Source organism: Schistocerca serialis, chromosome 2, assembly GCF_023864345.2.
Source record: "Schistocerca serialis cubense isolate TAMUIC-IGC-003099 chromosome 2, iqSchSeri2.2, whole genome shotgun sequence".
NCBI classification, from domain to species: domain Eukaryota; kingdom Metazoa; phylum Arthropoda; class Insecta; order Orthoptera; family Acrididae; genus Schistocerca; species Schistocerca serialis.
This window is the reverse complement of record NC_064639.1, coordinates 133,619,351-133,632,139: the sequence shown is the minus strand read 5'-3', so window position 1 is coordinate 133,632,139 and position 12,789 is coordinate 133,619,351. Positions and strand designations below refer to the sequence as shown.

Below are 12,789 nucleotides of genomic sequence, written 5' to 3'. Positions count from 1 at the left end.
ATTTTGAAGAAAAATAACATTGAACATTACTGTTCATATTGGATCATATTACTTACAACAAAGTAAGGCAAATTACATTACCATACACTCCCTTCCCACAATTAGGAAGTTCTCAGTATACTGACTTATTTATAACAGCTGTCAGGTCAAAAATCATATTTTATCAGTAAATTACATGAAGAGGCAATTCTTACATTCTGCCTCACTTAGCTGCTTTTGGGTCTGCCAAAAAATTATGAAAAAACATGCACTACATTATGTACAATTGTAATGCCATAATTTGTTCTGCAATAAAATAAAAACTTACTTTCAATAATGAAGAACAGAAAATGCTTTTTCATAGCTTGCATTCAAACATTGTCCATGTACTCAAGAATATGCATTTTCACCCAGAGGTGAAAATTGTTTGCGATAAGCAAAGTAATAATAATTACAAACAAGACATTGTCACTGAAGTTTTTGTAGATTTGTAGATTTAACCAGCCATCAATCACAATTCAGGGTTGCTTCATAGCCAACATTTACTTATTCGAAGAAATCTGCGTAATAAAATGCAGCCTCATACAGGAATGTCAACACCTAAAATGAAATAAACATAACTAATCAATCAACAGAGCAAAAATAAATAACTTTGATTAATTTTGCTTTCTTATTAGAGTTGATCTACTGACCACATACTACTACTTTTTTTCCCAACATAAATGTACTGATAGAGCACAAACTGAATATGAAAGGGTGTACTGTAGATTTGTCCTTACATAGTAGTTATTATATCACACATGTCTAAGTTATAACGTCACTTTTAAAGGAGTGGCACCAATACAATAAACTAACTCTACAGGGGAAAGAGGACCTTGAAAGAGCACCTTGATAGTGTGGAGTTTATTAGACGGGGCAGAAGCCAACCAGAGGACATGAAGCACATTCCAACTGGTAATTCCAATGGAGGGCAGTATCAGGAGGTTGATGCCCACATATACACAGGGAGGGAGGGAGGGAGGGAGGGAGGGAGGGAGGGAGGGGCGGGAGGAAGCAGTAGATTTTATCAGTGATCAACATTCCCATAGTACAGAATGTATTCATACTGTATACACACATTATCAAAATGTTTTTAAGAATGCTTACTACTACAGAAATAATGTTATCCTGAAGGCATTATAGACTGAACTACAATGAATGACTACCTAAGAGGAAGACTGCATCACACTCATTTTTAATGTGTAGAATAACATGTGATTATTATACAACAGATGAATGATGGGTTTCAATCTCAAAAGTTACTGCAAGGTTCAACTGTCTGTGAACTGTCTGCCAATATTCGAGGAGAAGAATTCAGGAGGCCATGCTTAGCATGGAGGGCCAGAAGAAGGGGGCATCCCACCAAGATATGACTTACTGTTTATAAGGCTCCACAATTACATTGTGGGGGTGGTTTGTTACAAAAAATAAAACTGTGTGTTAGCCTGGTATGAAAAATGCAGAGGTGACATAGGATGATAGATTCCTTTCAGGAGGAATGGAAGGAAGAGCAGCATGCAACAGCACTCACCTTGATAGTGTGGAGTTTATTAGACAGGGCAGAAGCCAACCAGTGGACATGAGGCACATTCCAACTGGTAATCCCAATGGAAGGCAGTATCAGGAGGTTGATGCCCACATATACAAAAAAAAGAATGGGATATGTAGGATGATCAGGGAACTGTTGAACACAAACTGCATAGGAAACCAAGAGTTGGTACTGTTGGAACTGAGGGGTTAGATACCCACTTCGACAAGGAGACTGTCTACAGGTCTATCCAGAAGGTGGCCAGATGAACACCACGATGATTGACTAGGTCTAACAATTTCAAAGCAGAAGTCATAGCGAGCCATAACCTGGCAACCATATTCCAGAGGGATGAGACCAAAGGCCAGTAACTACAGAGAAGAGTAACACGACCCACACCTCAAGAGGTGTGGGCAAGAAAGCAGACAGTGTTAAGCTTCCACATGCAACTAGTCTTTAGTAGACTAATATGGGGCAGCACCATCAGTTTTTTATAAAAAAGGAGGCTCAAAAGATGGGACTGTACAACAAGTTCCTAGTGCTGGGTACCCAAGTAGAGTTCTGGGTCGAGCAGCACCATGGTACAACAACAGATTGTCATGATCTGCATTTTTGTAGGAGAGAACTGGAATCCACAGGAAATAGTCCATGCAAAGGCCCATGGATCGAGCCTTGGAGCTGATGCTACTGAATGGGAGCTATACCAAATGTGAAAGCAATCACCACACAGCACAGGGTGATCAGAGCTCACCATCCCACTGATTATAATGAGGAAGAATGACACTCATGACAGAGCCCTGTGGGGTGCCATTCTGTATGTCCTGTAGAGAAATATGAACAAGAACCCAGAACAATTGTCAGAATAAAAACTAACGAATAAAAATTGGTAGACAGCCTCAAAAGCCAATCATGGAGAGTAAGTAAAATGTGATGGCAACAAGCACTGTTGTATGTCTTATGTAGGTCAGAAAAGACTGCCATAATGTGTTGACATTTAAAAAAATGTCTCAGGATTGCTGCTTCCAACCAGGCCACGTACTCGGTTGTGGATTGTCCCTACCGGAAACTACGGGAACAAGAGGCTGCCAAGACTCAAGAACCGAGCATAGCCTGAGGGCAACGATCTTTTCAAGCAGTTTGCAGAGCACATTAATGAGGCTAATCGGTTGGCAGCTGTCAAGAGATGCCGTTTTCTTTTTTCTGGCTTACAGATTGGGACAATGATACTACCTCACCATTGTGAATGGAAGACACTTTCGAGCCAGTAATGGTTGAAGGCCCTGAGTAAATGAAGCCTTGGAAGAACATTCAGGTGTCTGATCATCTGTTTATGAATTGAATTAGAGCCTGGGGCCTTATCTTGAGACAAGGCAACAGACTGAAGCAGTTCCCTGTCAGTGAAAGGTTAATTACATGATTCAATTTTGTTGGATAGAGGGTCCTCTTCAAATTGTCGTTTCTGCAGTAGAGAGATAGCTGCCTAAGAAGAGGATGGCGATGCTTTCACAAAATGGGCTGCAAGGTGATCAGCAAGAACCTACACATCAGTACAAAGACCAACCTAAGGACACACCCCGGAACAGTTGTTGATCATTGGTGGTCTAGAAGTCTGCATAGCTTGGCCCACACCAGGGATGAAGAGCCATACATTCCTAGGGAGGAGACGTAGTTCTCCTAACATTCCTTCTTACTGTGCTTAATTAGATAACGAGCCTTTGCATGAAGTTGCTTAAAAGTGATAAGGTTGGTCAGCAAACGATGTCATTTTAATTGTTGTAGGGCCCTCCGGTGATCCTGAACAGCTATTGCATAGTTATTGGCCAACAATGGCACTTGCCAGCAATGGAGGGGCATGTAGGAAGAGCAATAGCAATTCCAGCAGTGTGGGTGATTACGTCGGAGAAATCTTGCACAATTTCATCGATGCAATCTGACAAACAGGTGGTGAAGGTAACAGCAGGGCATACAATTGCCAGTTAACTCTTTTTTTTAAGCAACCAATGTGTTAGTCGGCCTGTCTGGCAGTCGCAAGGCAGCAACAGGATCACTGGTGGCGTGCTCACTGTCACAAACATCGTCACATAGTGACCCATGAAGTGGTGTCATGAGACTGGGGAAAGAGATCATTAGACAGATATCTGGAAAGATACCACTTAAGTGGGTAGGAATATGGTCATTGAGGAGATGCAGATCATGATCATTAAGATGTTGGTCCAGTAGAAGGCCACTACCAAGTGAAGTGACACTCCCTCAGAGGGGTTGAAGCACATCAAAATACACTAGTAGGAGAAAAGGGGACAAAATTATTGGACTAAGGTGGTCAAGTCATGGTAATTAAGTGACCTGCCTGAAGGTATGTAAAAGTATCAAATAGTGATCTCTGATGTCATCTGCATTCACACTGCTATTGCTTCCACCTTGGAACGAAGGGCAATCCTTACTTTGATGACACCTGTGTGAACCAATGTACAGACCACTCCAGACACCCTCTCAGGGCCAGCACGATTTGACAGAATGCATGATAACCATGGACCACTGGGGAATGGTCATCAGTGAAGTGTGTTTCTTGTAGAGTAACAAGTATTTGCAGAAGAGGAGGAAATAACGTGATGTAGTTCTGGAAGGTGACTGTAATATCCCTTACAGTTTCACTGAATAATTATGTTATGGGTGTCCAGGTTAGGCACGAAGGGTTCAGGAGAACTGGTCATGCCTCAAAATCACTGCCTGTCATTGATGGGGGTGGAACAACATCAATGGTTCAGAATCAAATGGAGTGGGGGGATCTGGCTCCTCTGAGGTCACTGGAGTAGCCTTGCCCCAATTCTTCTTCTTTTTCTTCTTCTCCTTTGTGGCCATTGCGATTCTGACAAGGACCTATCCATGATAAGCATGAGGACGGATGAAGAGCGGGCGGCCCTGGCCCATAGATTTCAGTTCATTCAGCCGTTGGCTGGTGTCGGGCCCCTGATATGACTTTCTAGAGAAGGGGCTTACCGTATTTACTCAAATCTAAGCCGCACTCGAATGTAAGCCGCACCTGAAAAATGAGACTCGAAATCGAGTAAAAAAAATTTCCCGAATCTAAGCCGCACCTGAAATTTGAGACTCTAAATTCAAGGGGAGAGAAAAGTTTTAGGCCGCACCTCCAAATCGAAACAAAGTTGGTCCATTGTAATATGAGACACAATTTAGGTCGAATGAATGACGATACAGCTATAGTAGTTTGGTTCATGTCGTAAGCTTAGCAGTTAAGCTTTACCAGGTAGCCATTGCTATGCGTCAGGCATCAGATGCCTCTTCCTTTTTCATGTGCTTCGTCAGGTTTGAATCAATTTCTTATTTTTCTTTGATCTGATAAGTTCTGTTCTCTTTGTTATAGGTGTTTACGTCACTATAAGCTGAAACTGCATTACTGTACTGTGTCATGCATTGTTTGTCGCATTCTGATAACGAGTGTTTACGGCCTGTCGTCGCTCGCGGCATGGCTTGCTTTTGTGCGCGCTACCGCCGCTTACAATAAAAAAAGAGAGGAATTGTCTCATTAGCAAAACAATGGCAAGAGACTGCTATTTGTTGTTACTTACACTGCTGCTTTCTTTGATAATGATCAACAAGAACCAAATAATAGACTGCGTATGATAGAAGATGTTCTGAATGAGAGTTTAGCTAAAATTTTTCTCCGTTTGAAAATCTTTGCAGATGCCTCTTTTGTACATTACATTCTGCACAGAAATTAGAGTCATCTTAGATTTAAAAATCTAACCAATTGCCATGCTTCATTTCTGACTGTATCACTCTTAGGCATAAGAATAATACGAATATAAACATGACACGATATGTATATTCTTCCGCATTTGCTGTTGTCTCACTCTAGCTTTGTAGTTTATTAGGCAGACAGGATTTTAATAAGATAGCAGCAAACACGAAAGAATACATGGCAAAATGTTTATATTCGCATTAGTCTTATGGTGAAGAGAATACTGCATGTGATTCACAATTCATAGAAGTTCCTATTAGCAACCATCTCTTCTCACAGGTAGGAAAATATTCAGAACAAAGAGTTGGCCATATTGACAAACATCCCAAACAGTCCTGTCAGTCGAATTTTCGTAGTACATTGAAATGCTGCTACATTTGAAGATGAACAGTACGCAATTTGTATTTAATTCATTGGATAATGTATGAAAATGCAGTGGTTGAAACTCGGGGCGGAGGAAAAAGCTTGTCTTCCACCTTTTTTTTTAAATTTATTTACTGGCGCAGAGGTTTTGGCGCCAGTATTTATCTTTGTGCCTGTAAAGCATGCCTGTGTAGCGCTACATATATTCTCGGCTGAAGTTAGTTGTGGCGGCAACTACCAACATTTTTCAGAACTTCCGCTTACTTTGCACTCGATTCTAAGCCGCAGGTGGTTTTTTGGATTACAAAAACCAGAAGAAAAGTGCGGCTTAGATTCGAGTAAGTACGGTATGAGAGGGAGCCCTGTCACTGGTCTCTGCCAGAGGAGGGAGCTGCTCCTCCAGCTAGATGTGGGAAGTGGTTTCCAAAGGCAGTGCCACAGGAAACACAAGAGAGGAGGGTGGTGGGAGAACTGGTTTTGAAAAAAAAACTGAAGTTGTGGGAGTGATGGGTGTGACCCACACATAATTAGATGTCATATCAACAAGATGTAGGTGTTCATACTTTTTATGTGCCTCCGTGTAACACAGATGGTCAATAAATTTATGTTCCTAAATTTTCTTTTCTCTCTTGAAGACTGGGCAAACCAGTGAACATGGAGGATGGCAGTCCATACAACTGACATGCAAGAGTAGTTCTTCACAAGAAGTTTCTTTGTGGAGTGATCATCTGTAGTTACCACATTTTGGGTCTGCCATGTATTTGACCAAAGCACAAGCATCAGAAGCACTTCATGGGTAGTGGTATGTGCAGTTTCACATCACAGCTGTACATCATGACTAACTTTTTCTGGGAGAACAATCCCTTCAAAGGCTTCTATAAAGGTGCCTGTATCTGTTCTATTATCCTTTGGATCTTTTTGGAAGCATTGGACAAAATGTATACCTTACCACTCAAGATTAACCTGCAGCTCCTCATTTGCTTTGGCTGGTACGTCACCCAGACAGTCACATGCCTGAAGAATTGCAGATCGTGCAGCAAAGGAGGCTTCAATCAATAGAGATCCATTGTGCATTTTTCCCAATGACTCAACTTCTCCAAATTTATCTTCAGTATGTTCCACAAAAAATTATGGATTTGTTGTGGTAAAAGTATGTCCATTAGTTTGGGTACATACTAAGTTTTGGATAACTTTTTTCAGTCCCAGATGTGTGGCCTGTCCGTCTTCCCATGGGGTAGCCAGGATAAGGAAAGCAGCAGGGTTATAACTGCCTGCACTGAAATTTCAATTCCTGTCTGAAGAGATGGTTGGACCAGAACAGCCAATTTTTGGTGTAATTTAACAGATTTCATGTGTGAATCATAAGCCCTGATGCCGCTTACCCCAGTCAAGAGCTCTCCCAATGAGTGTCACCCAGACACAGCAAAGGCCATCTAGCAAGAGGGCATGCACTGGGAGCTAGCAGCTAGGACATCCACAGTGTGATCTTTGTGTTGTCATGGGGTCAACCAAAAGGGTACTTAATGACCCTAACATGTCAGATTGGCAACTGCATTGGCTTTCAAGTGCAAATATGAGCCTATAGAAGTACCGTGAACAGATGACCTTTAACACTGCATGCAGTGTGCTATTTAAGGTGTTCTTCCCCCAGTCAGTCCACACTACAGAAAAATTTGAAAAATGATGGTTAAACCCATCAGGGCACCACAAATTACTTTAGCCAAAAGGTGGTGAATGAAAGAATATTCCAAGACAGGAAGGCAGAACATTGGGAATAGATGGGTCAACAACAAAGGCTGCCACCATGAGAAATTGAGAGAGAGATGGAATGATAGCCAGAGATGAGAGATTGCAGCACAGGCAAGAAAGTACACACTGCAATAGCTTGGGGCTCCATGCTCGCCACGCACACACTCACGAAAGAGTCATGGGTTGCCTGAGGGCCCATGGTTTGCTTATAATGTTGCCCGAGTTCAGAGTGTTAATCAGCTACATATTTGTGTGTTGATACAATCTGATACAGTACAGCCCACAAAACTGATATTTTGAAGACCCTGAAACTGTATTTCAGTCAATTTTAGGATATGTGATGAATGTATGACATTTCATACAAAGTTAAAAATTCAGAATCCGTAACTCAAAAAGGTGCAAATGTTCTTATTTTTCGTGTGGAACCTTACACTAACTCCAAAGTTCAGGATGGTTCAAATAGCTCTGAGCAGTATGGGACTTAACATCTGAGGTCATCAGTCCCCTAGAACTTAGAACTACTTAAACCTAACTAACCTACGGACATCACACACATCCATGCCCGAGACAGGATTCGAACCTGCGACCGTAGCGGTCGCGCAGTTCCAGACTGAAGTGCCTAGAACCGCTCGACCACACCAGCCGGCTAAAGTCCAGGATGTCTATAAGGTCCACAACAGGGATACTATATGATGAAGATGTCAAGAATAAGAATAAATACACTGAGCAAGGTGTTTACTGCACTGGACTTACATTCAAGAGGAGATTCCCATTCAGCCACACACTTTTGGATTTTCCATTATTTCCCTATTCCAACAAATGTCATAACAGTTTCTTTGAAAAGTTCATGACTGATATCCTTCCCCAACACTGGCCTATCTGAGCCTGTGCTCCAACTCACATGGCTTTCTCTTTGATGTGTCATTAAATCTAAATATTGTCCTCTTCCTTAAGATCAAAGATGTGTCAACATCACAGATTGGCTGAGAAAGAGAAAACAAAGTGGTAGTGTCTGGTTCAACGGCAAAGCTGCTGCTGAGGCACTGTAATTTTACTGAGAAAGGATCAATGTCACAATTCTTGCTATGAATGTGAATCAAGGAACACTTCATTCTCTCTCTTTCTCAACATTTGTAGTTCACTGCCAATTTCTACAAGGTTCTTTAACCTGATGCTGTAACATCCAGAGTATTCTGAAACTATTTAATTTAAAAGTTGCTGCTGAATTACTCTGGATGGGAAGTCAGGTAACTCTGAGAAACCGTATACTAGAGAATTAATGAATTCTCATGCTGTTCTAAATGTCCACCTACACTTATACTCAAAAAGCTATGCTATGGTGCACTGCAGAGTGTGCGTGTGTACCAGTATTATTTTTGCCCTTCTATCAGGAATGTGGGAAGTAAGATTCTTAGTATGCCTCCATATTACCCTCAATTTCTCTAATTCCACTCTCACTGGTTATTATGCAACACATACATCAGAGAAACAAACATTTTTGTTAACTCATTTTGGAATATCTGGTCTCACAATTTCAACGGTAAGACCTTTCTGCAATATATGGCATTTTCCTTCATGTTTTGACTCCCACATGAATTTTTTAAGCATCTACATGGTGTTCTAGTGTTCCTTGTGAAAAATCATGCAACTGTTCTCTGTCTGTTCTACTAATCTAACTTGGCAGGAGTCCCAAAATGTTGAACAGTATTCAAGTACAGTTGAATGAGAGTTTCGTAAGTAAATTTCTTTGCGGATGAATTACACTTCCTTCTGATGAATCTTAGTCTGGGGTATGTATATTCTGTAACTAGAGTTATCTGGTTGAATGAAACAAAGTTTCTTGGGTTAGCCACATTGTCTAACACGTTCTGTCTTTTGTCACATCAAATTAGACTAACAATTGAAGGGAAAATGTACAATCATCTAAATGACACTTCTTACAGGAAAATGATTTCAGATACAACCAGCTGGATGCAGCATATAAAAACTGAACATCTTCAAAATTTTTTACAGATGAGACAGTGAATAAACTTTGACATCTTGCTGCTGCACCACCCGAGCTGTATGAACTTCCAAAGGTGCACAAGGAGGGCATAGCCTTTGAGGCCCATAGTAAGCATAACAGGACCATGAATGTACCCGGTTGTGAAACACCTGAGAACAGTTTTGGTTCTGACAGCTGAAAAATGTCAGCACATTAAGAATTCTGCTAAGTTAATATAATTTTTACAAAATTTCAGACTGACCTACTCAGATCTTATGGGCAGTTTCCATGTTGTGTCACTTTCACTAGGGTACCAATTAAGACATTCCTAGAACTAACTGGAAAGAAATTTGGATCCACGTGCTTATGGGTAGCCCACTGTCACTTACTGTTGCCAATATGTACATGGAACGTTTTGAGGAAAATTTGCTAGCCTTATCATATGGCCACATAGGGAAGAATGACTACAAATGTTCTTGCAACACCTTAACTCTATCCACAACTTAATAAAGTCCACTATGAAGGTGGAACAAAATCCCATTCTTGAATGTTCTGGTACAGAGAAAACCGGATGGAAGTCTGGGACGCAGCATCCTCCACAAGGCATCTTACATGAACCAATACCTTCATGTCTCCAGTTGTCATCACCCATCACAAAAGGAAGGAGTGCTACACAAGGTAGTCCACAGAGCTCATTTGATCTATGGCAAAGGAAGTTCAGCATTGTAATGAGCCCAAAGCCAGTTGACAGGCAGGAAGCCCCACCACAATCGAGAGCTGAGGAAGGTACACACACAGAGAGAGCTTACATTTCATATGCAACATACTGGGAAAAACTGGCAGAATTTTCCACTGACACGCCCTCAAATGTATACGTACAACCTGCTGGTAAAAATTATACTACTTCTTGGTCAGTAAAAGATGATCTGGGACTCTGGAAACTTGGTGTGTACCACATACCATGCAACTGCAGGACAGCGTATGTCAGATAAGCCATTAGCAAGGTTGAAGAAAGGTGCTGTCAACAAAATCAGCAACTGCTGAAAATTGCTGAGATCCAAACTCTAAAATGAGGTATGAAGACACAAAAGTTTTGAAAAATGCATCCCTCTTTTGGGACTGTGTATACAAGGAGGCCACTGAAATCTGGCTATGACAGAACCTAATTAATAAGGAAATTGGATTTCAACTTCTCCAAGCACAGAACCCAGCACTGAAGCTGCTTCTGATGCAGCTGAGGCAGAATACTGAACAGATTGCTGACTGAGGTCCACCACTCAATTCCTGAGATCGAGAACACCATCACAAACGACACATTTTGCAGTTTACATATGGGTCAGGAGTGGGAGGGGAAGTATAAATATTCCACCCTCCAGCCCAGCATGTCAGTCAGCAAGAATAACCTGATGATGATGGCAAGTTACACCACCGAGAATTTGTTCTATGACACCCGATAAGTCTGATTGTATGAGTGAGAGGCTTTCAAGGTCCAGAAATGCCTTGTGAAAGGTGTCCCAAATGTCACAGCAAGCATACAGTGTTCTATATTTGCAACAAGAAAGGGCATCTGGCTACCATGTGTATTAAGCATTCAGTGGCACAGATGATGCACCACATCACAAAAGCTGTAAAAAATGAACTTCCCCAATTGCAAGCCACTGGTCTCATCAGCTCTGTCTCATCAAGTCAACATGCTATGCACATGGCAGATCTTTGTTTTCCCCTCATCATCCCATTGGGTGCACTCCCTCATCCTGGGATCCGAGAGGCCTGCCTTTCATTTTTAACCTTTCCCAACCATTCCCTCTCTCCGCCCTTGAAAAATGAACTGTTAGTTCACAAAGCTAGGATAATGAGTGTACTTTTGTTTGTGTCTATCATCAGTACTTTTCCTCCTGAGGATAAGTACTGGCCAGAATAATGACTCAAAAAATATTCAACTACCTAAAGAAAAGTATATCAACAATCAAAAAAATATAGAGAGCTACTTTTCATCTTAAAACCATTGTAATATTACATTTTAGCCATGTTTTGATCACATAGCCAGTGGAGATAAATACCGCCTCCTTCAGCTTATTTTGAAAGCAAAGATAACAACAAATGCAATAAGGCATATGTCAACAAAACAACCAGTTACTGGTTGTTAATTTCAAAATAGAAATCAAGTGATTCTACTACTAACTATTGTACACCATGTTGTCTGGCAGTGGGATAGAGAGGGGGACAGATGACTCAGTGTATAGCAGTTAAGAACATCAAGGAAACAGAATGCTTGAATGTAAACTGCTGAGAACAGCTCAAAAAGTGTGAGTGTTACGCTACAAAATTAAAGAGATCGTAAATAATTTTTGTATAAAATAAATCAATATTCTGTCAAAACTGGAAACATATGAATATTACAAATACTTACATTTCATAATACCATGCATCTGCAGTGGAATGTTTTTCATGTTTTCACACGATGGCCTCCTTTTATAAAACCATTTCGAATCTTTCCATGACCATTTCTCAAATCTCCATTCATTTTGCATTTGCGGCTCTCAAAGAGAACATCGGAATCAGAGTCTGATTCTGACAGCATGACCTTCCCATGAGGAGCTATAAAATTAAAGAAATGGAAAACAAATTTAGGCAAATCATCTGGCATTAAAGTTAAATTCTAAAACTAGAACTGTCTTCTATTTTAAAAGTAGTCATTCCATGTCAAGTCATCCATGCCATCTCACCCACCACCACAGATTTTATTGAAATATGGTTTACTTGTTCCCCTATGGAGACAAGTAACCACATGCTTTCTTCTGAATTAAGCGCCACCCCCCCCCCCCCCCCCCCCCCCCTGCACACACACACAAGCTGCCATTTTCAGATCCACAGAAACATGTTATGAAATCATGCTGTGTGAAAAACTGCATGTTTGTTTTCTACCAAGAGAGTGTAGGAAATTCAAAAGTATAGCTGCGTGTGCCACACTTGTTCTAGTCCATGATGACAAGCTACATTTTTTAAGTTCTACAGTCTTTTTTATTATGAGTCCATTATGATGGTATGAAAACAGATGTGCTGTTTATTGCACAGCATGATTTTATAATCTGTACTCTGTGGATTGGGTGATGACATTGTAGTTCTGTTAGAGACAGCAAAGGACCTGGAAGAGCAGTTGAACGGAATAGACAGTTCTTGAATGGAGAATATACATCAACAAAAGCAAAACGATAGTGGAATGTAGTCAAATTAAATCAAGTGATACTGAGGGAATTAGATTAGGAAATGAGACACTTAAAGTAGTAGATGAGTTTTGCTATTTGAGGAGCAAAATAACTGACAATGGTCAAAGTAGAGACAATGTAAAATGTGGACTGGTAACGGCAAGGAAAGTGTTTCTGAAAA

At 40.9% G+C, this 12,789-nt stretch overlaps 1 protein-coding gene across 3 annotated transcripts in view; it reads right to left on the bottom strand.

The window, feature by feature from the left end:
* Positions 1 to 466: 466 nt before the first annotated feature.
* LOC126456840 (dyslexia-associated protein KIAA0319-like protein) overlaps positions 467 to 12,789 on the bottom strand; it is a 150,200-nt gene continuing 137,877 nt past the window's right edge. For all 3 annotated transcript variants that reach the window (XM_050092650.1, XM_050092652.1, XM_050092651.1), the window contains exons 18-19: positions 11,813 to 12,000; positions 467 to 579 (exon numbers count right to left, since the gene is read on the bottom strand). In XM_050092650.1, the coding sequence (XP_049948607.1) occupies positions 11,849 to 12,000 (152 nt within the window). In that variant the 3' untranslated portion in view covers positions 467 to 579; positions 11,813 to 11,848. The remainder of the gene's footprint in view (positions 580 to 11,812; positions 12,001 to 12,789) is intronic.